Source organism: Myotis yumanensis, unplaced genomic scaffold (assembly GCF_028538775.1).
Source record: "Myotis yumanensis isolate MYYU_CA2020_CCGP unplaced genomic scaffold, mMyoYum1.0.hap1 SCAF_4, whole genome shotgun sequence".
Lineage (NCBI taxonomy): Eukaryota > Metazoa > Chordata > Mammalia > Chiroptera > Vespertilionidae > Myotis > Myotis yumanensis.
This window is the reverse complement of record NW_027223755.1, coordinates 105,497,873-105,524,740: the sequence shown is the minus strand read 5'-3', so window position 1 is coordinate 105,524,740 and position 26,868 is coordinate 105,497,873. Positions and strand designations below refer to the sequence as shown.

Here is a 26,868-nt window from a genome sequence, read left to right as displayed (position 1 = left end):
TTTCTAGTGCACAACAGTGTCAAACGCTGTTTCTGACTAATTAGATCAGGCAAAGACTTAAAGCCTCCAGAGACTGCCTCTGCCTGCAGACTGAAAGGATTCTGACTTGAATTGCCCTCAGGCTATCATCCTCAGGTGTGGCAAGAGTTTTTTTTTCAAGAATGTAGGGCAGTTGCTTCTACCTGGAGGCTAACTGTTATTTTTAGTCTCTTAAGTGGCTCAGGAACTGAGCACTGCAGGGCAAGGTGTTTTCCAATAGGGTGGGTCAACTGTCCTCCCCCCCAGGCAAAGCCTGCTGTACAGTAAATGTCTGTGTGGGAAAGATGTCCTCCGCTGCATAGGGGACTGAATCAGCACAGGAAACCATGGTGTCTGCCTTCTGAGCTCTAACCCCAGAGCCCCCAATCCTGGCTTCTGTTCCCACAGCTCCAGTCCACTCTGCCCCCTCTCTGCCTGAGCACAAAGTGGGTGACTCCACAGGGAATTTTGTGGGTTGGGCTTTTAAAAGGGTGCCTGAATTTCCAGCATGTTTCCCTGGTAGACAGCAACCCCAGTGCTTTTCACACAGATGTTATGTGGACACCTTTCTCAGTTCTGGTGCTCTTTACTGGGGAGCCCAGCTTGGGGATTAGACCCCTGACTTCTCAATGGCAAATCAGCTGAGATATCTCTTCAGAACTCCAGTTGCTGTATGTGGATGCCCAGCCAGCCCTTCCCCACTCTGCCCCTCCTACCAGTCTTTATGCAGTCTCCACTTTTGGTCCTCCATTATCAGGGTTCACTCTAGCGCACTGGTTCTCAACCTTCTGGCCCTTTAAATACAGTTCTTCATGTTGTGACCCAACCATAAAATTATTTTCGTTGCTACTTCATAACTGTAATGTTGCTACTGTTATGAATCATAATGTAAATATACGATATGCAGGATGGTCTTAGATGACCCCTGTGAAAGGGTCATTCGACCCCCAAGGGATCACAACCCACAGGTTGAAATCTGCTGCATCTAGAGAGTCTTCCATCGATTACTAAGGCAGTTTTTCTGTATTTTATTTCTACTAGGTGTAGCAGTTAATAATGCGGAATTTGTAATAAAAAAAAAAACCCCATGATAATTTCAAGAGAAACATCAAAAGTGCTGTATTCAAAGTAATGTCCATCGCTAGCTACACATTTCCCCCATCTTTCAGGTAATTTGTAGATACCGTCCCAATAGAACTTTTCTTGTTTTGAGGCAAACCATTCAGAGACCCACTTTTCCACTTCTTTGTATGTTTTGAAGTGCTGCTCAGAAAGTGTGTATGCCATCAATCAGAAGAAGTGGTAATCTGAAGGAGCAAGGTCTGGTGAATTCAGTGGGTGGGTTAATACTTCCCAGGCAAGATCTTTTAACGTGTCTTTAACTGGTTTTGAAGTGTGTGATGATGCGTCATCATGAAACAAAATTACTTTGCTGTGTCTTCTGGAACATTCTGGTCATTTCACAGTCAAAGGGTGGTCCAAAGGGATTATTTGTTGTTAGTAGCTATCAGTATTAATGGTTTCACCTGGTTTTTGAAGCGCATAATACACCACACCTTCCTGATCCCACCAAACACAGAGCATTGTCTTCCTTCCAAAGAGATTTGGCCTTGCAGTTGATATTGATGGTTTAACTGGATCAACCCGTGATTTTGTGTGTTTGGGATTCTCAAAATACATCCACTTTTCATCACCAGTCACAATTCCATGCAAAAAAGACCTTCTTCTCACCACTGCAGCAACATTGTACTGATGACTTTTCGGTTTTCCATTTATCTTTCGTTCAGTTGATGTGACACCCATTTTCCTTCCTTTAATATTTTTCCCATTGCTTGTAAATGATCAGAAATTGTTTGCTGAGCAATATTTAGTCTTTCTGCAAGTTGTTTTTGAGTTTGACACGCATATTCATCCAATAATACTTGTAATTGTTGGTCTTCAAACTTTGACGGTTGACCTGGACATTCTTTGTCTTTCACATCAAAACCATTACTTTTAAAGCTTTTAAACCAGCGTTCACAAGTATCTTGAGATGGAGCATGTTCACCATAAACTTCCCAAAGTATTCAGCAGCATTTTTCTTCAAAATAAATTAATGAATTATAACTTCCCGCAAGTGCTCTTTTTTTGGCACAAAATTCAACATTTTTAAGCATGAAAATATCTATGATGTTAACACCTTCAGCAAATTTGACATATGAAGTTCTGAAGCTTGTTGTCAATACAATAAAATAGCATACATATCAAATCGCATATATATCCCCATATGTGTAACTCCATCTATTGAAAAAAATCTGTTAAACCTAGTAATTAACCAGTACACCTAGCTATTTCAGTTTGTTACTGGGAGGGTGTCTGTGCAGCATCCACTTACTCCACCCACATTTTAATCTCCTCTGATTCAATAATTGTAATTTCCAAATAATATTTGTTATACTAGAGGCCTGATGAATTAAATTTATGCAAGGACCTTGGTCCTTGCATCCCCAGCTGCCTCGGCTGGCCCTCGCAGCCCCTCACAGCCTCGGCCAGCCCTCACAGCCCCTTGCAACCTTGGCTGTTTGCCTCGGCCTTCGCAGCCCCAGCTTCATCTGAACGTAGTCTGGAAGGTCGTCTGGAAGGATGTCCAGATGGTTGTTAGGCTGTCCAGTCTAATTAGAATATAATGCTTTTATTATTATAGATGACATCTAAATGGTTTGTTACAGTGCCTGTAACATAATCAATTTTCAATAAATTTGAGTCAATATTTTTTAGTCATGAAAAATTTGAGTCTCAATTAATTCATTTCTTTAATGAAAAGAAATACAAGGTACTAATCCTATATAATAAAGAGCTAAAATGCTAATTAGACAGGCCAGCAGAACAACCTTCCAGAACAACCAGTGGGCGGGGCCACGGGGCCATGAGAGCTGAGGTAGCCAGGGCCTGGAAGACTGAGGCAGTCCCTTTGGACAAATTTTGTGCATGGCGCCTCTAGTCCTATCTAATAAAGAGGAAATATGCAAATTATCTGTCATGCTGTCACAAAATGGCTGTGCCCACAGCACAGACGGAGATCCTGTAACACAAGATGGCTGTGCCCACAGTGGAGGCTGAGTTCCAGTAACGAGCCTTAAGGAGCAATCAGCAGGGGCCTAAGGCTGCTCCCCCGCCCCACCGCCTGCCTAGTGGGACTTGACAGGGGACCTCAGGTTGCGCCCCCCGGCCCGGGCCAGGGGACCTCATGCTGTGCCCTCCACCCTGGCACCGAGCCAGGCCACTTGAGGCCATGCCCCCCACCCAGCGGGGCTTGGCAGGTGGGGCCGGCCAGGTCTTGATCTAGCCCAATGGAGGTTGGGCCGGCCAGTTCTGGATCTCGGGCAATTTCAAAGCACACATGGGTGGACAGGGACTTGACTCTGGTTCCTGTGGCATAGACCAGACTCTGACAGGAGGAATATTTTCATATACATTTTACTAATTTTCTTTCATCTCTGACACTTCTATTATAAAGAAAGGGCAAATAACAAAATTAAAATATTTTCTCTAATTAATTCCCTTTAAAAGTGAATGAATTTCGTGCACCAGGTCACTAGTCTATGTGTAAATGTGGTTATGTTTATGAGTTCCTTTCAGCAAGAGGTCCTAAAGGACTAATTATATCTTCTCTCTTCCCACTGCCCTTCCACTCTAACAGTACTACCACTACTACTACTACTATTCTTACTATGTGCCAGGAATTGTTCCAAGCAGTCTGCATGTATTGTCTCCTTTAATTCTCATATCAATTCTGTCAGGTAGGTGTTATTATTCTTATTTTCGGGTGAGGAAACTGAAGCACAGCATTGCAATGACTTTCTCAGGATCTGTGTGATATGGTAACTGGTAAACAGGATCTCAGCTTTGCCTATTTGGCACTGGAGTCTGTTATTAAAACAACAACAGCTGCCATTTGAAAAGTATTTTCCATTGCTCCATATGCTGGGCCACTTTGAGTGTTTTGCAAACATTATCTCAAATGGCTTCCTCTCCAGGACACAAGTCGATGCAATATTGGATCTGAAATGGCTGAGGAAGGCATTGGTGAATTCCGATGGCTTGGCCAAACATAAAACCAACCCAGTTTGTGCAGTGTCATAAATTCCAGAGTCAAAAATTTTTTTCCTTCCAGAGCAGATAGGTTTGATCAGAAAATGTAAAGAGAGTGGGAGTCCCTCTCACCCAGTACCCAGTTTCTCAGTTGAACAGCTCATATCTATTGTTTTTGATCAAAGAAGCCAGAAATCAGAGATGGAGACGTGTGGCAGGTAGGATAGAAGCAGAATATTGTCGGGAGACCTGGGCACGGCTGACCGCCTTAAAGAAAGGCAGGCCTCAAGTCCTTGGCCATGTTAGGCAATCTCTTCAGCGTGCTTCTACAGAGGTATAACATGACCGACTACACGGGTCATTGCAGAAGCCAAAAGCTGGAGAGTCACCTCATCCCTCTTTTCTTCATTTCCTCTATCCAAACCATCAGTACTAGTACGTCCTCCTGATGGTGTCTCAAAATGCCACCCTGCACCCGCCACTTCTCCGTGGTCATTGTGTCAAGCTTGCCCAAGCCACCATCACAGCTTAGGCCATCCAGCATCCTCCTCACTTCGAAAGCCCTTCTCACAGAACTGACAGCGAGCTCTCTACAATACAAACCTGATCATGTCACTTCCGAATTACCTCTTTCCCATGATATTTTATTTCAAAATTAAGTATCCAAGGACATCAGCCACTTAATTGAATAGTGAATCATGTCTCTTTTCTCTTAAAATCCTCTCAAGACACCCCATCACACTTCACACAGAACCCAAACTCCTTATGATGCCCCAAAAGTGTCTCCTTTGTGCTGTGTCTCCTGCCTGTGTCTCTGACCCCAGACTCATCTTCCTCACTCACTAATCAGCCACCCAGCCTCGATCTAGTCCTTGGAAAGCTCATCCTCCTGCCTGTGTACTTGCTGCTCCTCCTGCCTGGAACGCTTTTCCCATGGTCTTCGCATGGCTGGCTCCTTCTCCTCCTTCAGGTCTCAAAAGGTCACTTCCTTAGAGAGGATATCCTTCGTCACCCTCCGCACACCACTCCCGCCATGTCACACTGCTATATTATCTTGTTCTATTTTCTTCTGGACACCTATTACCATTTGGGATTCTCTTGTTAATTCAATTGATTTTTTAAAATAAATCTCTATTGTTCAGATTATTATAGCTGTTCCTCTTTTTCTCCCCACATAGCTCCACTACACCCGGTTCCTACCCCAACCCATGCCCTTACTCCCCCCCCCCCCCACTATCCTCATCCATAGGTGTATGATTTCTGTCCAGTCTCATCCCACAACCCCCCCAGACCCCCTTCCCTCTGAGAATTTTCAGTCCCCTCCCTTTCTTTGCCCCTGATTCTATTATATTCACCAGTTTATTCTGTTCATCAGATTATTTATTCACATGATTTTTAGATTCACTTGTTGATAGATATGTACTTGTCACTTTGTTGTTCATAATTTTTATCTTTATATTTTTCTTCTTCCTCCTCTTCTTAAAGAGTACCTCTCAGCATTTCATATAATACTGGTTTGGCAGTGATGAACTCCTTTAGCTTTTTTTTTTTTTATCTGTGAAGCTCTTTATCTGATATTCAATTCTCAATTATAGCTTTGCTGGGTAGAATGATCTTGGTTGTAGGTCCTTACTATTCATCACTGAATATTGCTTACCACTCCCTTCTGATCTGCATAGTTTCTGTTGAGAAATCAGCTGACAGTCGTATGGGTACTCCCTTGTAGTTAACTAACTGTTTTTCTCTTGCTGCTTTTAATATTCTCCCTTTGTCTTTTGCCCTTGGCATTTTAATTATGATGTGTCTTGGTGTGGTCCTCTATGGATTTCTTTTATTTGGGATTCTCTGTGCTTCCTGGACTTGTAAGTCTATTTCTTTCACCAGGTAGGGGAAGTTTTCTGTCATTATTTCTTCAAATAGGTTTTCAAGATCTTGCTCTCTCTCTTCTTCTGGCACCCCCATAATTCAGATGTTGGTATGCTTGAAGTTGTCCCTGAGGCTCCTTACACTATCTTCATATTTTTGGATTTTTTTTCTTTTTGTAGCTCCTGCTGGGTGTTTTTTGCTTCTTTGTATTTCAAATCTTTGACTTGGTTCTTGGGATCCTCTAGTCTGCTGTTGGATCTCTGTATATTATTGTTTATTTCAGTCAGTGTATGCTTAATTTCTAATTGATCCTTTTTCATATCCTTGAGGGTCTCACCAAATTTCTTGTAGCTTTCTAGAAGATTCTTGAGTAACCTTACAACCTTAGGTTTGAACTCTATTCCTAGTAATTTGCTTTCCTCCATTTCTTTCATTTGTAACCTGTGTCTTTGTCTCTGCATTTTGACTACTTCCCTGTGGTGATAGAGTGGCTTTGTGTGCTAGGTGCCCTATAGGGCCCAGTGATTCAACCTTCCTAATTACCTGAGGTAGACACTCTTGGTGCACCCCTTTGTGTGCTGTGTGCACAGTCTTGTTGTAGTTAAGTCTTAATTGCTGTTGGTATCACTAGAAGGAATTGACCTCTGGACCAATTGGCTGTGAGGAACAGTTGTATCTACAATGAGAGAACTGCTGTGTTGGAGACACCCTTATAGGGCAGGACTTGCTTCAGTGGGGCTTTGGTGCTCACTGAGTCTGCCCCATGTGTGTGTCTCCTATGGATGTGAAGAGTTATACTCTGGTATGGTCTCACTCTGACCACTGGTTACACTGGTTCTTAGATCTCCAAGGAGGTGCAGAGTCAGCCACTGCCTGAGGCCACCCAGCAGGAGCTACAAAGAGATCTGTAGATTTCTTTTCTTTGTTTGGGGTTTGGAGGTGCCCAGATGAGGCCCAGCTGTGAAGCAATGCAGACTGCTGATGAGCTTTAGGCCTTCTTATGGAAACTCAGGAGCTCTCTGACCCAGCTGCAGTTTGTTAGGTTTTAGACTGCAAAAGGTCAGGCCATTCATATGCAAAAGCCTCTGCACCCAGCTTTGGTGGGGTTGTAAATTGCGTGGGGCAGGGTCTCAGGGAATCACCAGGGCACAGCAAACAGCAATGGTTGCCCGTTGGCCTTGCCCTGGATAGGTCCCTGGGTCTCTGTTTCCCACGGCACTTTGCAGGAACAATGATCACTGCAAGCACCTGTGAGAAAAAGCTGCCCTCGTGTTCCGGCCAGATGCCAGACAGACCAGTTTCTCCCCGTATGAATCTGGGTCCCCAGAGTCCCACCTTAAATTGAAGTTCAGAGCAGTCGGGAGCTTGTATCTCCCTCCTGATTGAAAAATACAACAGCGTACCCAGGTGCCAGCCCATTTCTGTGCACGCCTCTGTACCTCCGCACTCCGCACCACCACACCTCCTACCAGCTTCAATATGCTTTTCTCTTTCCTTCTAGTTGTATAACTTCCACTTAGTCAGCCTTCCCATGGTTCTGGACGATATCTGTTTTGTCTTTTAGTTGTAGTTTTGATGTGGTTGTGTGAGGCAGCAAGTTCAGGTGTTTACCTATTCTGCCATCTTGTTTCCTCTCTTTCTGATTGATTTTTTGTTTGCAGTCTTCTGCCTCCCTCTCATGGGAATATAAACTAGAGAGCAGTAACTTTGATTGACATGTCCAAAGCTATATCCATACCTGGAGGGTGTCCATTATATGTCTATTGCATGAACGAATGCTCCATAGGTTTGTCATAAGGTAAAGAAAGTTAATGGGCCAAAACCGGTTTGGCTCAGTGGATAGAGCGTCGGCCTGCGGACTGAAAGGTCCCAGGTTCGATTCCGGCCAAGGGCATGTACCTGGGTTGCGGGCACATCCCCAGTAGGAGATGTGCAGGAGGCAGCTGATCGATGTTTCTCTCTCATCGATGTTTCTAACTCTCTATCTCTCTCCCTTCCTCTCTAAAAAATCAATAAAAAAAAAGATTAAAAAAAAGAAAGAAAGTTAATGGGTGTAACGTGTTCAGGTTGACAGGAGAGGGCTGCACAGTTACTCGGAGAACTGGGCTGATCGAGTCTCTGCCATGTTTTGATGTTACCATCTTCACACATGGTTTCCAGGACAAGTGAGTCAGGGAAGAGAGTGTCGAGACTCAGACCTGGCCTGAAATGCCCGAGACCAGGGAGTTGTGACACCTCCAACTGGGGTTCACGAACCAGAACTGGAATTCAGTGGCCTCATTCTCACTGCAAGAGAGGCTTGGCAATGAGAGAAACGTGTGCATGCAGTCTTCAGAGAGTTCTACATCTCTACCATACACCCATTGTCAAAGGTGAGAAAACTGAGGCACCAAAGGACAAGAAACCTTCTCAATGTAACAGAGCTGGCAACAGGCAACTGATTGAAACCCAGTCTTCCTGGCCCCTGTCTCCTTGACCTCAACACTGTTGTTAAGTTCCCCACAGGAGATCCACTGAGATCCAGAGAGGATCCCATGGACTTTCCTTCCTGTCCCCATTCTCTTCTCAAAAGTGATGAGTGACTGATTTTTCTGCTTGAATGACAGGGGTTTGTTGTTGTTGTTGTTGTTGTTGTTTTTGTACTTTGATAGTTTTGGTGTTTAACCTTTACTAGCCCTGCCTTCTCGTTCACTCGTTCCATGAAATAAAAGTCTGTGTGAGCAAACAGTTCATCATTAATGAATCACTCAGGAAGAACAAGACCCATGCTCAGAGCACAGGTGTTCTAGGTGTTTCCAGCAATCTTTGGTGGTGACTTTGAACAGTGGTATTTCTCTCCTGCTTCAATGGAGGATGGGTGGGAAAATGGAATGGGAAAGTTGGGCCAGAACAGTGGAGATGTGCCTACCCCCCAACAATACACCCACAACACCCACAAATGGCTCTAGGAGAGAACTAACAATTCAAGCCACTACCTGTGACAGTACCCACTCCCATCTGCATGCCTGCGCCAGCTGCTTCCCAGGCATTACCTCATGCAGTCCTTTCAGAGAGCCCAGGGACACATCTGAGTAGCAGCCCTTACCTCTCCATTTTTCAGACCAGAAGACCAAGGTTAGAATAGCAAATGGCCTGCACACGGGCCATCTTGTAAGTGGCTGAGCCAGAATTTTAGCTGTGAGATTCCAAAGACCCTGCATTTTGCTAGTACACCAATGTTATACTTCAAATCCGAAACTAATACAACCAACCAACACCGATTATGCCAAGCACTGTGCTATATGCTTCCACAAATTATTCCATCTAATCAGAACCTCAATGAAACAACCATTCCCTGACTGGGTAGCTCAGTTGGTTAGAGTGTCATCCAGACATGCCAAGGTTGTGGATTTGATGCCCAGTTTGGGCACATACAAGAAGCACTCAATAAATGCATAAATAAGTGGAACAACAACTCTCTCTCTCTCTAACTCTCTCTCTCTCTCTCTCTCTCTCTCTCTCTCCCTCATTAATTAAAAAACACATAGGAGATTAGGTGTGCCCAGGGGACACATCTGAGCAGCAACCTCTCTGAGACTTCATTTCTTTAACTGCAAAATGAAGGTGGTGATATTGAGTAGGAGATATGGGCAGGCTGTACCTTGCACTGTGGCTGGCACATAGCAGGTGATCAATGTTATGTAAGACAGCTGTGCTTGGGGTGGAGGTGCAGAGGGGAATAACAAAGACCCAGAAGGTGAACACCTGGAATAAGACTGCACCATGCAGTAGTGGGTTCACATTATATAAAGGGCGTGGCTTTCGTTTTCTAAAATATTTTCATGCCTAACACGGGGTGGGCTTTAGAATTTGCTGGGTGCTATAGAGCACCTCAACATTCATTGAGCCCTTACCCTTATTAGACACAGTACTGGCAAAGAGATTTTTGTAGATTATCTCACTAATCCTGTGGGCAGCTGGGTGGTAGGTATTGTTACTATGCCCTCAAGTTCAGAGACACACATAGTGGCCAAAATCACTCAGCTGGTAGGCAGTGGAACCAAACCTGGCTGGGTAACTCTAAGATCCCCTGGGACTCACTAAGTCTGTTATCTGATAAAATAAATAGTTTTTTCAGACTAAAGTCTCATAAAATCAGAAGCTCTGTTGCTGGAACTCAAGGCACTGTGGGCCTGAGCACAGAGTAGTGGACCGAGCCACCTCTCAAAACCCAATACCAAATTGAAATCCACCTTAAAGCATTTCAGAGAGGAAGGGAGAGGGAAAGAGAGATAGAAACATTAATGATGCGAGAAACTCATTGATGGGCTGCTTGTGCACGCCCCACACTGAAGTTTCTGCCCGCAACCTGGGCATGTGCCCTGACCGGGAATCAAACCTCAAACTCCTGGTTCATACATAGGTCGATGCTCAACCACTGAGCCATGCCAGCCAGGTTCAAATGATTGTTCTTTAAAACTCTTTTGTAGGATGACCTTTCACCAGTGATTTTTCATCATTTTTATCCGATAGCACACATCAACTAATTATTACAACTCGGGGGCACACCAAAAAGTATACTATATTTTAATTTTATTTTTTTTTTTTTTTTTTTTTTTTTTTTTTTTATTTTTCGCTTAAAGTATTACAAAGGGTATTACATAAGTATCCTTTCCCCCCCCCCCCTTGACAAACCCCTACCCTCCCTTACCCCCCAGTGTCTATATTTTAATTTTATTCATCCACACTAGCTGGCTATTGTTGTGTTGGCTGTTGTCAGTTTTGAAAATTGACACTCAAAGGCAGTGGTTCTCAACCTGTGGGTCGCGACACCTTTGGGAGTCATATTTTTTCATTCTTTTTTTTTTTTTTTTTGGCTTTTCTGGTTAGGTGTTTTTGCTGCTTTGTATTTCAAATCTTTTGCTTGATTCTTGGGAACCTCTGGTTAGCTGTTGGATCTCTGTATAGTATTATTTCAGTCAGTGTATGCTTAATTTCTAATCAGTCTTTTTTCATATCCTTGAGGGTCTCACTAAATTTCTCGGAGCTTTCTAGAAGATTCTTGAGTAACCTTACAACCATGGGTTTGAACTCTATATCCAGTAGTTTGCTTTCCTCCATTTCTTTCGTTTGTGACCTGTTTCTTTGTCTCTGCATTTTGACTGCTTCCCTGTGGTGACAGAGTGGCTTTGTGTGCTAGGTGTCCTATAGGGCCTAGTGGCTCAGCCTCCCTACTTACCTGAGGTGGACACTCTTCGTGCACGCCTTTGTGGACTGTGTACACATCTTGTAGTTAAGCCTTAATTTCTGTTGGTATCACTGGAAGGAATTGTGCTGGAGACACCCTTATGGGGCAGGACTTGCTTCAGCGGGGCTTTGGTGCTCACTGAGTCTGCCCCCTGAGTGTGTCGCTTATGGATGTGAAGAGTTGTACTCTGTTATGGTCTCACTCTGACCACTGGTTACACTGGCTCTTGGATCTCCAAGGAGGTGCAGAGTCAGCCACTGCCTGAGGCCACCCAGCAGGAGCTACAGAGAGATCTGCAGATACCTCCTCTTTGTTTGGGGTTTGGAGGTGCCCAGATGAGGCCCAGCTGTGAAGCAATGCAGGCTGCGGTAAAGCCTTAGGCCTTCTGTTGGAAGCTCTGAAGCTCTCTGACCCAGGTGCAGTTTATTAGGTTTTAGGTTGCAAGAGGGACAGGCCATTCATATGCAAAAGCCTCTGCACCCAGCTTTGGTGGGGTTGTAAATTGGGTGGGGCAGGGTCTCATGAAATCACAAGGCAGAGCAACCAGCAATGGCTGCTAGTCAGTCCCACCTCAGAATGGCTCCCAAGTCTCTGTGTCCCACAGCCCCATGCAGGATCAACGATCCCTGCAAGCACCTCTGCCAGAAAGCCACCCTCGCGTTCCTGTCCCGATGCCAGACAGTCCAGTTTCTCTCCATATGAGTCTGATTCCCCAGAGTCTCACCCAGAACTGGAGTTTAGAGCAATTGGGAGCTCATATCTCCCTTCTGATTGAAAAAGACAACAGCGTACCCAGGTGCCAGCCCATTTCTGTGCACGCTTCTGTACCTCCGCACTCCGCACCTTCGCACCTCCTACCAGCTTCAATGTGCTTTTCTCTTTCCTTCTCTTTGTAGAACTTCCACTCAGCAGCCTTCCTGTGGTTCTGGTTGATATCTGTTTGAAATCGTCTTTTAGTTGTAGTTTTGGTGTGGTTGTGCAAGGCAGCAAGGACATGTGTGTAGCTATGCTGCCATCTTGGTTCTTCCCCCAGCAACACATTCTTATACCAACTCAGACAAGAGAGACCTTTTGCCAAATAGTGAGATTCGTTATATAAGATAATGGTGCACCTTCCCAGTGCGTACAGTAAAACTACTGTCTCGATGCCTCTGCACATACATATACCAAATTAGCCTCAAACATCTGGCATAGTCTAGTCACAGACCCACTCACAGATACAAATGTAGTTATAAATATCACTATAGTACTTCATAGTGAGACATATCAATATCAACATGGATATAGATATAAATACAACTATCAATGTAGTTATAGGTATAGATATGATAAAGCTACAGATAGTGACAGCAGATATTGACATAGATATAGATATAGTTATTGACAGTTAAGACAGATATACATGAAGATAGAGATGGACATGTAAGTATAGATTTCTCCATGTTTAGCCTTCTTAACCTATTAATGCAGAAGCTGGACGCTGTGCTGTCTGCTCAGCAACGTATCCCTGTTCCTTCTCATTAGACGCTAATCCCAAAGCTCAAGCAGCCATCTTTTTTGAAGCCTGATTGTTCATTGAGTTTCCTCAGACAGAGTGTTTGTTAGCAGAAACCCCCATACCTGGACTATTCACCTGTGCTCAGTCTGTGCTCACATGCTTCACACAGGAAGTCATTCATTCACTACTCCAGGTGTTGCTAATATTTCCATATTTTAGAAGGAGGTTAAGAAAATCTCCCAAAGCTGTGTAGGTGAGGAGTGCGGGGGCTGGGTTTGAACCTGTGCAGATTGGCTCCTAAGGGCACGCTCTCAACTCCCACAGTCCTCCCAGTTGGGTGCTTGAGGTGCTTGGCTCCCTCACATGATGAAGATTAAATCAGAATTTCAAACACATACAGGATAAGATAACGCCAAAGTCATTTCTTTGTTATTTGATTAAGAGAAGTGTATTGGATACCTAGGTTTGCTATAGCAAAGTACAACAGCCTGAGGGGCTTAAACCTCAGGAATTTATTTCTCACTGTTCAGGAGGCAAGAAGTCTGAGATCAAGGTGTCGACAGGGGGGTCTCTTCTTGGGCTTAGCTCTGGCCATGAAGTTGTCCGTCTTCATGTTCACACCACATTCTCCCTCTATGTGTCTGTGTCCCCATCTCTTCTTATAAGGATGTCGGTTATATCAGATTAGGGTCCACCTAGTGACCTCATTTTAACTTAATTAAAGATTCTTCCTCCAGCCCTGGCTGGCTTGCTCAGTGGTTAGAGTGTTAGAGAGTGTGCCTCGGTAACAAGCACACACACACACATTTGAGAAAGGGATTGTGGGTACCTCAGTGGATTAAAAAATCGTAAGGATGATTGCTCAACCCTGAACTTTGCACAGGGGTTGGGATCATCTATAAATATAACAGGTTCCATGAGAACCGCACAGTTGGGCTCAGCAGGAAGGGAGGTCTTAGAGCCAGGCTAGCATGGAGAACAGGACTTTCAAATGGTGAGTTACCCACAAAGGGGCGGGTCCCATGGCTGCCAACCTGAGCTTAACTCCCAGGGGGTGAGAGAGAAGGAGAAGACCCTCAGGAAGGTGCACCAATCTCATCTAGTAGCTGTAATCCCTCCCCATCATGCTCTGCCTGTGGTTCCTGAGCTGGGAAGAGAAACCTTAAATCCTAAGTCACTAAGTTGTGCCTCCAAATACTGGTCAGCTAAAACAGAACTCCAGCCATGAACCAGAATGTGCCTCGTCTTGTGGAGGAAAGTCCTGCTCCACGACTGACCTATTAGCCATCTGTTCCCGAAGCAGGTGGTGACTGAGAAGTCGGTGCCTGCTTCCTGAGGACTGCTCCACCATGCAGTGGCTGATGAGGCTCCGGGTCCTTTGGGGCACTAACAAATACTGACACACCTTCCATCCTGTCCCAAGGCACTCGCACTCCCAGGCTGTATCAGCAACTGGCGCCCCGAGATGGAATGACCATGATAGACCTGAGAAATTTAACTTTGCAAGTGATGTCCTGGACTACTGGACTCAAATGGAGAAGGTGAGGAGGCGCCTGTGATGGGGTGAGGATAGGTTGATCTCTCTGGCTTATCTTGCTCCTCAGAGGCTGAAGGGCACAGACCCGATGCAGCCGATACAGGCCAACCTCACCTTACCAGTGTCATGGGAAAAGCTTATGTTTTGGGGTTCAATTCTCAATTCTCACCCTGGCCACTTCCGCACTTCTTGAGCCTCAGTCGTTCTATCTGTGAAATGGGGACAATCTCACTTAAGAAACATGATAGCAGGTAAAAATATCGGGTACACAGTCAGATCATTGTGACCAAATGCAAAGTTCTAACTTGATGGTAATGTGAATTCTGGCCTTCCACTAATGGGACTGTGAGCCTAACTGGGATTCAGCTCATCAAACTTGGGCTTAAGTTCAGGCTGCACTCAGAGGGAGGGGACAGGCCCCCTGCTGGTGCCCCTGCGAACCTGTCACCTAGAGCTCAGTCAGCCGTCCCCCTGTGGGGAGAGGAAGGCCACTGCAGGCCTGGCCACCAGCGACTACTTGGGTGTAGCATTGGGGTCTGTCCAGAGAAACCAGTCCCTGCAGCCTCTAGAGTTTACAGGTCTCTTCAGAAGAAACCAAGTGCTTGAAACCAAAAGGGGAGCCGTGATGTCTACCCCAGGGGATGGAGTGGACAATGGGTGGTGTCCCAGCTACTAAGTCCTAGCTGGTGATGATCACAGTGTGAAAAGTTACCCAACATTATCTTTGTACAAAGAGAGAATCCACCTACAATGCAGTCAGAGAGTTGATGTCAGAGAGTTTTCTTTTGTTTGTTTTTTTAAATATATTTTATTGATTTTTTACAGCGAGGAAGGGATAGGGATAGAGAGTTAGAAACATCGATGACAGAGGAACATTGATCAGCTGCCTCTTGCACACCCCCCACTGGGAATATGCCCACAACCACGGTACATGCCCTTGACTGGAATCGAACCCGGGACCCTTCGGTCCACAGGCCGACGCTCTATCCACTGAGCCAAACCAGTCAGGGCGATGTCAGAGAGTTTAAGTTTCCCATGAATTTGACATATGCATTCACGTGTTAGTGTTCAAGGCTTATATGCCTTTCACGGGGCTTCTTCTCCCTCTTTCTTTTTCCTTTCTCTGAGTTTCCATAAGAACTTCCAGGAAAATAGAGCCTTGGTTATGAGGAGCACTTTTGTGACCCACATTTCCCAGATGAGAAAACTGAGGATCTGAGTTTTACATAACCTACAGAAATTACATGCTTAAGTAGAGGAGCAGAATTTGGGTCCAGGTTGTCTAGTTCTAAAATATATTTTTTTAAACCTGGTCCCATGATCTCAAGACCCCAAATCTTTTCCTTCAGACTATAAATTGACTTCCATTACTGTCCAGACCAAAAATCTGATGGAGACCTTGTGGACCATGAGATGGGCTGGAGAGGAGGAAAGGGGCCCAGCACTTCATTTTCGCATTTATCTTCATAAAATTCTCATTCATTAATTCTCACATCCACCCATGGAAATAACCAAGTAATTAGGATTCCCCATGGAATACCTCTTCTTGTTGGGTTTTATATCATTGTTATCAGTCACTGTCAATTCCTCCGTATCTCCCACTGTCCCCCCAGCACCCTCATTCCATTAATTTTCACTCTCACAACACTTCTGATCTGTTTCCACTTTTCCAATTGCCTTAACCATGGTCAGTGTCTTTCTAGTGATGTGCGGTGTCTGACACCTAGAAGTTTCTCAATAAACATTTGTGGAGTAAATTAATTTTGAAAGCTGCCTTACAATCTACAGATCTTGGTGCTGCTGCTATTAAAGACTCTGCAGAGGGCACGCCACTGGGGTCCACTCTGCTCCCTGAACCTCTCTTAAAGTGAAGCTCCCTTAAGTTAGAAATCCAACATTTTTATGTGCCCTCTTCTTTTTATTTTAAACTATAGGCTCAATGCATGAAATTTGTGCAAGAGTAGGCCTTCCTTTCCCCGGCTGCCAGCACTGGCTTCCCTCTGGCACAGGGGACCTGGGCTGGCTTCCCTCCAGCCTCAGCTTTGTCCCGAAGGATGTCCACAAGGAAGTCCGGTCTAATTAGCATATTACCCTTTTATTATTATAGATATGTTTTCATGATTTCAGAGAGGAAGGGAGAGGTAGGGAGAGATAGAAACATCAATGATGAGGGAGAATCACTAATCGTCTGCCTCCTGCACACCCCAGACTGGGGATCAAGCCAGCAACCTGGTCATGTTCCCTAACCAGAAATTGAACCGGGACCTCCTGATTCATAGGTTGATGCTCAACCACTGAGCCACACCAGCTGAGCAATGTGTGTGTGTGTGTGTGTGTGTGTGTGTGTGTGTGTGTTTGATTTCCAGGAATCAAATCCAATGAAAGCATACATAAGGGGAACCAAAAAATTAATGTTTCTCTGTCACTTTCCCTCTCTCTAAACCAATCAATAAATGAAAACATTTTTAAATACTGAAGCTAACCTTTTCTACAAGCAATAAACTTAATGCATGGGGGAGTTTTGTTTGTTTTATTGTGACTTGGATGCCTTTATTTATTTTTTATCTTTTTTTTTTTAATCCTCACCCAAGGATATTTTTTCCATTGAATTTTTAGAGAAAGGGAGGGGAAGGGTGGAAGGCATTGGGAGAGAGAGAGAGAGAGAAACATGAATGTGAGAGAGACACTTTGGTTGGTGGCCTCCTGCAGGTGCCCTGACAGGGGCCAGCGATGAATCTGCAACCAAGCTACATGCCTTTGTCTGGGAATCGAACTTGTGACCCTTTGTTCCAAGGGCCAATGCTCTAATCGCTGAGGCAAACCAGCCAGAGCTTTATTTTTTCAATCATTTTTAAAATCTTTCAATTACAATTGACATACAATGTTATATTCATAAGTTATATAAATGTCTACTCATTAGGTTGTACACCTGAAACTGAGTTCTAGACTATTCTTATCACCGCAAAAGCTTTCTTTTGTCAGTTCTCAGCCAATCCCCGCCCACCCCACCCTGGGCCCCAGGCAACCACTGACCTGCTCTTGCACCCTTTTGTGTCTGGTTTCTTTTACTCAGTGTAATGTTTTTGTGGATTAGTTGTTTGTGTCCTTTTTTCTTGTTCTTTTTTTGTTAGTCCTCACCAGAAGATATTTTTTCATTGTTTTTGTTTGTTTGTTTTAGAGAGAGAGTGGGAGGGGGGTGGGAGAAAAGAGAAGGAGAAAGAGAGAAAGAGAGATGAACATGGACATGTGAGAGACACATCCATTAGTTGATATCCAGCCGGGATCGAACCTGCAACCCTGGTACTTGCCCTTAACCAGGAATCAAACCCGAAACCCTTCGGAGCAAGGGCAGACACTATAACCACAGTGGCCAGGGCTGTTCATTTCTTTCTACTGCTGAGTTACTTACTCAGTGTTTTATCTTTTAAAACTATTTCTCAATATCCCTTGGTGTCAGATCTCACCCCATTAAACTTTAAGTTTCAAATCCAGTGTAAGGGTTGTATTTTATCCTCTCAAAAAAAGCTTCATGTCAATATCACATTATCAAATTAATCTTTTGCACAAAATACATAACTACTAAAGTGATATCTTCTTCAAGGTGCAGGAATTAGGATCTAACACAGTCAGAATTCTGAGCAACAATTGTTTTCTACTTAATATACCAGCTTCTCCATCATTTTTAAAATCCTGCAGAAATCTTGTGTACTGTACTAGGCTCCCTGTACATGAGCAGTGTACCACTTGTCATCAATATTTGTTAATATTCTTTATCCTGTTGGTCAAGAATTTTTTTCACAGCACTGATTCTTTTTATAGCTGTAAAGACACACATGTATATGCACATGTATTAATCTTATCTCAGATGAGATACATTCTTTGGTTCCAATCATCTGAGTCAAAGGATCATGTTTGTGCATCTGGGGGGGAGGGGGCGGGGATTGCTGGAAAATATATACACTAAGCCATTTTCAGTGCTAACATTCAGGGAGTAAAAATGTGATGAGAAATTTGAAGAAATCCTTTTGTTTATAAGAACCTTTTCTGCTCATAAGTTTCTGTATTGCCTGAATTTTTACGCTGAACATGTTTTGTTTGGGGAATAAAAAAATATTTTTTTAAAAAACCATGTTTATTATAAAATATTTGGGGAAAAGAAGATAGTTGAGTTAAACAAGAAAATTGGCCATAAATATTTAAAACTTTTACATATGGGCACATGTGTGTGCCTTGTTTACCATGATAACCTTTTGGTCTAAGAACAGTGCCTAAGAAATAATAAGATCTAACTAATATTGAATGAATAAGTGAATAATTGTTATTATGCCAGAGGCCTGGTACATGAAATTCATGCACAGGGTGGGGTGTCCCTCAGCCCGGCCTGCAACCTCTCCAATCTGGACCCCTTGGGGAATGTCTGACTGCCGGGTTAGGCCCAATCCCTGTGGGATCAGGCATAAACCCAGCAGTCGGACATCCCTCTCACACTCTGGGACTGCTGGCTCCTAACCACTCGCCTGCCTGCCTGCCTGATTGCCCCTAACCACTTCTGCCTGCCAGCCTGATCGCCTCCTTACCGCTCCCATGCTGGCTTGATTGCCCCCAACTACCCTCCCCTGCAGGCCTGGTCACCCCAACTGCCCTCCCCTGCCGGCCATATTGTAGTGGCATCTTGTGATGTCGCACGTGAGGCCACTTAGGCTTTTTTTAATATAGGATTTGAATTATAATGTAAAGATGGCTTTGCTTATATAAATTGATATTATATTGTTAGCATTTTATTGTAAAAAATCTGAATTTTGAAATTGGTTTTATTAATTCTACTAGAGACACGGTGCATGACATTCGTGCACTGGGGTGGGGGGTATCCCTCAGCCTGGCCTGCACCTTCTCACAGTCTGGGACCCTTCGGGGGATGTACCTCATCTGGCAGTCAGACATCCCTCTTGCAGTCTGGGACCCTTCACTCCTTACTGCCCACCTGCAGCAGAAGTGGGAAAGGCTCCCGCCGCCACCACTGCGTTGGCCAGCTGTGCGCCCGGCTTCTGGCTGAGCAGCACTCTCTCTGTGGGAGCACACTGACCACCAGGGGCAGCTCCTGTGTTGAGCATCTGCCCCCTGGTGGTCAGTGCATGTCATAGCAACCAGTCTTTCTGCTGTTTGGTCAATTTGCATATTAGCCTTTTATTATATAGGATAATTTTGTAGAAAGCATATAGTTATATCCTGCCAATCTTTGTTTTTGGGAAATGTAGTTTGCTTACATTTAAAGTAATTACTGATAGTGAAAGACTTATTACTGCCATTTTGTTCATTGTTTCCTTGGTATCATACCTTTTCTTTTTGACCTTCATTTACACTTTTAAAGCTTTCTTTTGTGTTTGGTTGGTGTTGTGTGTGTGTGTGTGTGGTTTTTTTGTAGTGATATGTTTTGATTCTCTTCTCATTTCCGTCTGTGTATATACTTTGAATTGCATATCTATAATTATAAAAGGCTAATATACTAAGTGTCTGACCATTCGACCGTTCCACCGGTAGCTATGCCATGCATTGACCATCAGGGGGCAGACGCACAAAGCACAGGCATGGAAACATGGAACAGACTAATGAATCTGAGAGGGAATGGGGAGGTTGGAGGGTGTGAAGAGATTAAACAAACATCTTATATGCATACTAGAGGCCTGGTGCACAGATTCATGCTCCAGTGGGGTCCCTCGGCCTAGCCTGCGGGGATTGGGCCGAAACTCACAGTCTCACATCCCCCGAGGGATCCCGAAATGTGAGAGGGTGCAGGCCAGACCGAGGGACCCCACTGCGACACGATCCGTGCACCTGGGCTCTAGTACTACATACAATGTCTTAAAGTTATAACAATATATTTTAAACTAATAAGAACTTAGCTTTAATTGCTTATAAAACCCTATTTCTTGATAAATTTAAGAAATAATAAAGATATATAAAGGAAGTAAAAAAGTAGAGATTTGCTTCCACAACATACAAAGGTCTCAAAATCAATAAAAAGGAAACAACCCACTTGAAAAACTGGGAAAAGATCTAAACAGTTTCCTTGAGAGACTCACAGTTAGCAAAGAAGTACAAAAAGGTAGTCAACATTACTTGTTATTAGGGAATCGATAAATAAATAAACAAATTCCTTTCCAGCTACATCTCACCCCCCACTGAATGTTGCCAACAAGTTTGACTCTTTTCCTTCTGTCCCAAAGAGGGGCTGAGACTCCAGCAATACCTCCTCCCAACCCTGGGGCACCACATCAGAGAAGGGCATGCAAAAGTGAGCAGAACATCACAACATGCCCTACTGTTCTGAGCGTGGCTTTAGCTGTTTGGGCATTTGTTGGTTGCTGCAGATCCTTGACTGTTTCAAGAGCCCCAACAAAGCCATTTTAGTCTGTTTACTTGATGTTTCTCTGAAGGAATAGGGCCTGGACCTTCCCAGTCTGCTTCTTCCAAATTTCACCATTAAAGGGCACTTAATTTTAAAAATTAATTTCCCCAAATATTCAAAACCTAAATTTGCCTCTTTTATTGCGTAGCAATTATGATAATAGTCATATTTATTGAGCACCTACTGTGCCAAGCACTGTTATGTACACTTTACTCGTTTAAATAACTCCTTAGGACTTTATGACCTTCTAGGTAATATTGTTGTCCCCACTTCGTAGATGAGAAAGGTGGGTTACACAGAGGAATGCACTGTCTACATGGAACTAAGACACGTGGGGATGGAGATTTAAGTCTTCAGTTGGAGACATGAAACTATTCATGGTTTTATGTGACTTGGGAGGAGGTGGCTACAGTAGACCAGAAGAAGGTGGCTGGATCACACCCCGCCCCTAACTTTTCTGGACTCTTTTAATGATTTAAAATGGGGTCTTAGGCGCTGAGCTATGCTCACACTGGAATGTGACTGTGACAGTGGATTGGGGAAATAAGTGCCCTTTTCCTCTGAAGCAGGAAGTAACACATGGTGTGTGATCTTGACCAGGAAGGCAAGAGAGGCCCCAACCCAGCCCTGTGGTGGGTGAACAGCCAAGGAGACGAAGTGAAGTGGAGTTTCAGAGAGCTGACAGACTTCACCTGCCGCGCAGCCAACGTCTTCACACAGACCTGTGGCCTGCAGCAGGGAGACCGTCTCGCCTTGATTCTGCCTCGACTGCCTGAGTGGTGGCTGGTGGCCATGGGCTGCATCCGAACAGGTCAGTGACTCAGAGAGACCCGTAGAGACCTTAGGGATGTCTTAGAGCCAACTGGTCCAGGAACACTAGGTGCTTCCTCTTCCCTACATTCTTTCTTCTTCACAGTTTTTCTCTTTCTCAGACTCCCTCACATATATTACCCCTTATCCCCCACTCTCTCCCTCACCCTCACATACCCTCAAACACAATGTCTCACACACACACACACACACACACACACACACACACTTTTTCTTGCACAGTCTCAGACATTATTACTTTTTCGAAATTCATCAACTGTGAACCTTTTGCCATATTGGAGCTCCCACTGAGTTAGTAAAGAGTCAGTTGCACTCACTGTGACACCCATAAATACCATGTAAATACCCATAAACTCTGGGTCCCAGACATTTCCTTCACCATCACCAGAGCAGGCTTATCAAACAAGAAGGCTGACATTGGTACAATATGTGTTACCTGATAGCTACCCATAGCCAACAGTCCCCAATTGCCTTCATCATGTCCCTGACAGCCATTTCTTTCTTTAAGTCCAAAATCCAATTGAGGATCATGCATTGCATTTACTTGTCATGTCTCTCAGTCTCCTTTAATCTGAAGGGCTCTCTAGCCTTTTCTGCATGGCAATGACATTTTTGAAGTGTCTAAGCCAGTTGCTTTGCAGAAGGTGCACCCAAATTGGTATTTCTGACTCTTGCTTCATGATTATATTCATCTTAAAACATCTTAGCAGGAGTGCTGGGGGGACTGTGTTGTGTCTTTGTCGGTGCATCACATGAGGGGTCTCAGCAGCTGTTTTGTCTTCTATCAGTGATATTGTTAATCTCAATAGAAGGGTGGTATTCAACTTTGTCAAGGCACCTTATCTCTTCCTGCCTAGTAAGTAGTCTGTGGGGTGACAGTTATGAGACTAGTGACTATCCTGCTCCCCCACTGTCTTTCACCCCATGGTTTGAGTATCCCCTGATGATTCTTGACTGAGTTGAATATTATTATGGTGGTTTTATATGAGGATTTTCTGTTTATATCACCCACTCTACATTTATTAGTTAGCATTCTTCTGTAGAAATTTCCTTTTCCCTTTTTATTGCTTACCTATCCATTTATCGATCTATCTATCTATCTACCTATCTAATTTAGAATTACAATGGGACTCATGGATTTTTTTAATCACACAGTCTGTTCATGCTCTTGCTTATATATTCCTCTCTCTTTTTTCCTCATAAAATAGTTGATTAACCCATCTAGTTCCTTTGGAATCAAACTTTGATAGCAACAGCAGAGGGAGCATGAAGAAGCCAGGACACCTGTAGAGCTAAGAGATGGCCCATGAGAAACTCAAGACATGAGCTGAGCCCTCTGGGAAAAGCATAACTAAAGAGGAGTAGAAGCAGAGAAAGGGAATTCCAAGAACGGGCTTAGCACATGCAAAGGCTTAGAGTCAGGAGTTGGCTACGTGAATGTCCATTTTGAATTAGAGAATAGAGGTGTGGGGAGGAAGGTGGAGCGTGGGCAGCGTCTTCAGTGCCACAATGGGGAGCGAGCTGTTTTCCTGGAGAGAGGACACAGGTGTTAGTGAAGAGAAGTGAAGGTGAACGTGGTGGGCAGGCAGGCTAAATGGCCATCTCAGAAGTGATTAAAGAAAACTGAGTTTATTTAAGGAAAAGAAGTTGGGGTGGGGGTGGGATATCCAAAGGGAAGGGCTGCACAGCCAGGAGCCAAGGGGCTGATGGGCACCGAGGAGCTGCAGTTTCATCCCGATGTGTAGTCACGAGTGGGAATCTCTTGTTGTCAGTGGGTTTGGGGGCTGAGCTGGTGGGATTGGAATGGGGATAGAGTGCAGGTGTGCGATCAGGCGTCTTCAGGATAGTTCCAGTTCCTTACATGGACTGATTCCTGGTGTCCAGCAAGCATTTCCTGGTCTTTGTTCTCCTGTGGCCGGAAGCTTACAAATGGCTGTCAAGGGTTGTATTGCCTTCTAGTCCTAACAACAGGAAATGCTGGGGGAACATCGATGCCCCGGGGGACTTACCCAGGTAATAACACAGAAGTTCAAGGCAAGGCATTTGGTGGGGCGATTAGAATCCAGTGGGTGCACACAGATACTGGAATTAATTGTTGGCGAGAGAAGATGGGAGGGAGGATAGGAAAGTTCCAGGGACAATGTGGTTAATTTGGATGTGAGGGATGAAGGAAAGCAGGGATTCCCAGTGACACAGGGATGAGAGAAGGGGGTGGGAGAAGAAAAGTCAGGGCTGGGATGCAGTTATTCCTGATGTCAGAGACTCTGTCCTCCTTGCATCTGTGCTCCCAGGTCCTATGTAAACTCTTGCAAAGTAGGACCCACCTGTCCACTGGCTGCACCCATCTAGAGTAGACAGGTTAGGGCAAGCGTTTCAAACATGAATGTGCGTGGGAATCACTTGGAGGTCCTGTCAAAATGCAGTTTCTGGCCCTGTCCCCTTGGCTCAGTGGTTGTGTATTGACCTATGAACCAGGAGGTCATGGTTCAATTCCTGGTTGGGGCACGTGCCCAGGTTGCAGTGTGGGGGTGTGCAGGAGGCAGCTGATCAAGGATTCTCTCTGATCACTGATGTTTCTATCTCTCTCCCTCTCCCTTCCTCTCTGAAATCAATGAAAATTTATTTTAAACAAAATTTTAAAAAATGCAGGTTCTGATTCGGTAGGTTTGGGTGTGGCCCGGTGGTGCTGACACTGCAGGTCTTTGCTTAGCAAGAGGTTAGGGGATTACTATGCAGATAAGCCAGGCCTGAAGCCCATGGTTGTGAAACAGGAAATGAAACAAATAATTTCTTTCTCATCCCCAGGGATTATCTTCATGCCAGGGACAACCCAGATGAAGGCCAAGGACATTGTCTACCGACTAAAGCAGTCTAATGCCCAGAGCATCGTGACCACAGATGCCCTTGCCCCGGAGGTGGACTCTGTGGCTTCTGAGTGTCCCGCTCTGAAAACCAAGCTCCTGGTGTCTGACCACAGCCGTGAGGGGTGGCTGGACTTCCGATCCCTGATTCAGTGAGTTTCGGGTCTGATGGAGGTGCTCTCTGAGGAACGGTGGGAGAAGGCCCTCCGCACCCAAGCGCTGTAGACAGACAGCTGGTGGTAGGAAGCTCACCAGGCCTGGCTCCAGAAACCTCTTCCCAGCTGTGTCCCTGACCTGCTGTGTGACCCTGAGCTACTTCCTGCCCCTCTCTTAGCCAAGGTTGCTTCATCTGTAACATCAGGACATTGCACTTCTATGCTTCTCTCCCTAAAGTTTGATCACCCCTGGGATGTTAAAGGAGTTGTAACTTCAGAGGATTACTGTGTTTCAAGCTTCTTGTAGGTGGGAATTGAAAAGATTATTCACACATAAATATAAACACATATATATATGAATAATTTGAATGACAAGTTAAATTGGATCTTTAAGGTGAAAGTTGAGACTGCAGGAAAAAAATGAGGCTGTGACTGGCAGAGGGTTTTGGGGGCAAACATCTCCCAGGGTCTGGGTGCCCTTAGAAAGTTAGGGAAATGCCAGGAGGTCAGAAAGACCCTCCACCTCCAATCCTTTAATTCTGTGAGCCTTCAGGGGCTTTTTACACAGTCGACCTAAGAAACGCCCAGACCGGTAGAAAATTTTTATGAGTTTATTTGAGCCAAACTGACAACATATGCTGGGGAGCAAGATCTGAAATGCTCCAGAGAAAAACCATTTTGTCGCTTCTTTCATGCATTTGACATTCAGGAGGTGACGCAAGAAAGATTACAGGAAGGTGGGAGAAAGCCAGGTGGGGCTGGGATGACAGGATAGTTAAGATTAAGTGCTCTCTGGAGGGGTAACACCCCCTTCAGGGGATATCACTTTCCGTGTTTCAAGGGCGTGTTTCAAGGGCGTGTTATCCTACCTGCACAAGAACAATGGACAGGCTTGCTTAAGGCAAAGATAAGCCTTTCACCAGAGAAGTTATGTGTCAGGGGCCTGACTCCCCGCCATGCCCTGCCCGGTCAGGAGTTTATGATCAGATCACCTGTGAGGTTAGTTCCACTGAGGCCCCTGTTCCACCCACAGCTCAAACCTTGCTGGGTTTCTTTTCTTTGTCTCTTTTGTTTTTCTGAGGTAACATTGGTTTATAACGTGTAAGTTGCACTGGGTTTGTTTTCTTGAAGTAACCCTTCTGTTTTTAAAGTAAAATGTTATTCAACCCCAAAAGGCAAACACAGTGAAGTCACACCTTGTATTGGACTCTAAGGTCCGAGAGTTGGGCTCTCCCTCCAGGGAGCACGCCCTCACCGTCCCCTGGCGCTACCTTTGCCTTTCTCTCTCCTCAACTCCAAGGGCCTTTCTTCTGCCCCAAACTTGTTTCCTGAGCCAGTGCAGCCCAGCTGGCTCAGTGGAACTAACCTCGCAGGCGATCTGATCATAAACTCCTGACCGGACAGGGCATGGCGGGGAGTCAGGCCCCTGACACATAACTTCTCTGGTGCAAGGTTTATCTTTGCCTTAAGCAAGCCTGTCCATTGTTCTTGGGCATGGAGGCCAGTTCTTCCTCTAGTGTTGCAAAACCCCAGTTTCTGTGCTTTTCTAGATAAACTTTCTTTTATAATTTGAATGAAAAATGAAGCCAGAGAGTGAATAAAAACCTAAATAAATAATACTGTTTAATTCCCTGATGTTGCCCTGAGTCACTGCGGTACCATATCTCCACAAGAGCCAGTGTTCCTTCCAGCATTTGGATGATCTGCAGTTTATCTGAACAACATAGCAAGCTCATATCTTACGTCCAATCACCCTAGCATCTAATCATCACAGGCCCAGCAGACTGGGTGTAGAAACTCCCAGGAATAAAGGCCCACTGAGGGGCATGCAGTTTTCCTCTGCAGGCTCGAGGGTACACCAGATGTACACATATATTTCTTTCACTCTCCCTCTCCCTCACTCTCTCTTCGCCACCCCTTATCACCAAGGTTATGGGGTGAAATTCCTGTAAAGTTAGTTTGTGTGAAAAGAAGCTTAGCAGTGTGAGTATGAGGGCAGTCTATGCATCACACTGGGTTTGAATCCTGGCTCTGCCAATTTGCTGGCTGTGTGTCTTCAGGCAAGTTACCTAACCTCTCTGAGCCCCAGTTTCCTCATCCACCAAGGGAGCATGACAAGTTGGGCATAGTCACCTCTTAGGATTGCTCTGAAGGTTGAATGAGCTCTTATTTGTAAGTCATTTAGAGCATTTTCAGAAACAGGAAGTTCTATTTTAATGTTTGTTAAATATTAAAATAATTGGCGGTGTTTTCCCAATTTTAAATGAAGAAATGTCAGTCTTCTTACCGAAGTCACCCATAAACTCTGTTTGATGCTTCAGACCTGGAGATCAGTTCTTCCTCCAGTGTTGCAAAACCCCAGCTTCTGCACTGGCCAGGAACTCAGTTGGTTAGAGTG

The 26,868-nt window shown here is 44.7% G+C and overlaps 1 protein-coding gene across 1 annotated transcript in view; it reads left to right on the top strand.

Annotated features, from left to right (window-relative positions):
• Positions 1–13,621: 13,621 nt before the first annotated feature.
• Positions 13,622–26,868, top strand: part of LOC139009267 (acyl-coenzyme A synthetase ACSM1, mitochondrial-like) — a 32,698-nt gene continuing 19,451 nt past the window's right edge. The window contains exons 1-4 of the mRNA XM_070413464.1: positions 13,622–13,674; positions 14,104–14,221; positions 21,224–21,434; positions 24,260–24,467. Coding sequence (XP_070269565.1) covers positions 13,652–13,674; positions 14,104–14,221; positions 21,224–21,434; positions 24,260–24,467 — 560 coding nt within the window. The 5' untranslated portion in view covers positions 13,622–13,651. The remainder of the gene's footprint in view (positions 13,675–14,103; positions 14,222–21,223; positions 21,435–24,259; positions 24,468–26,868) is intronic.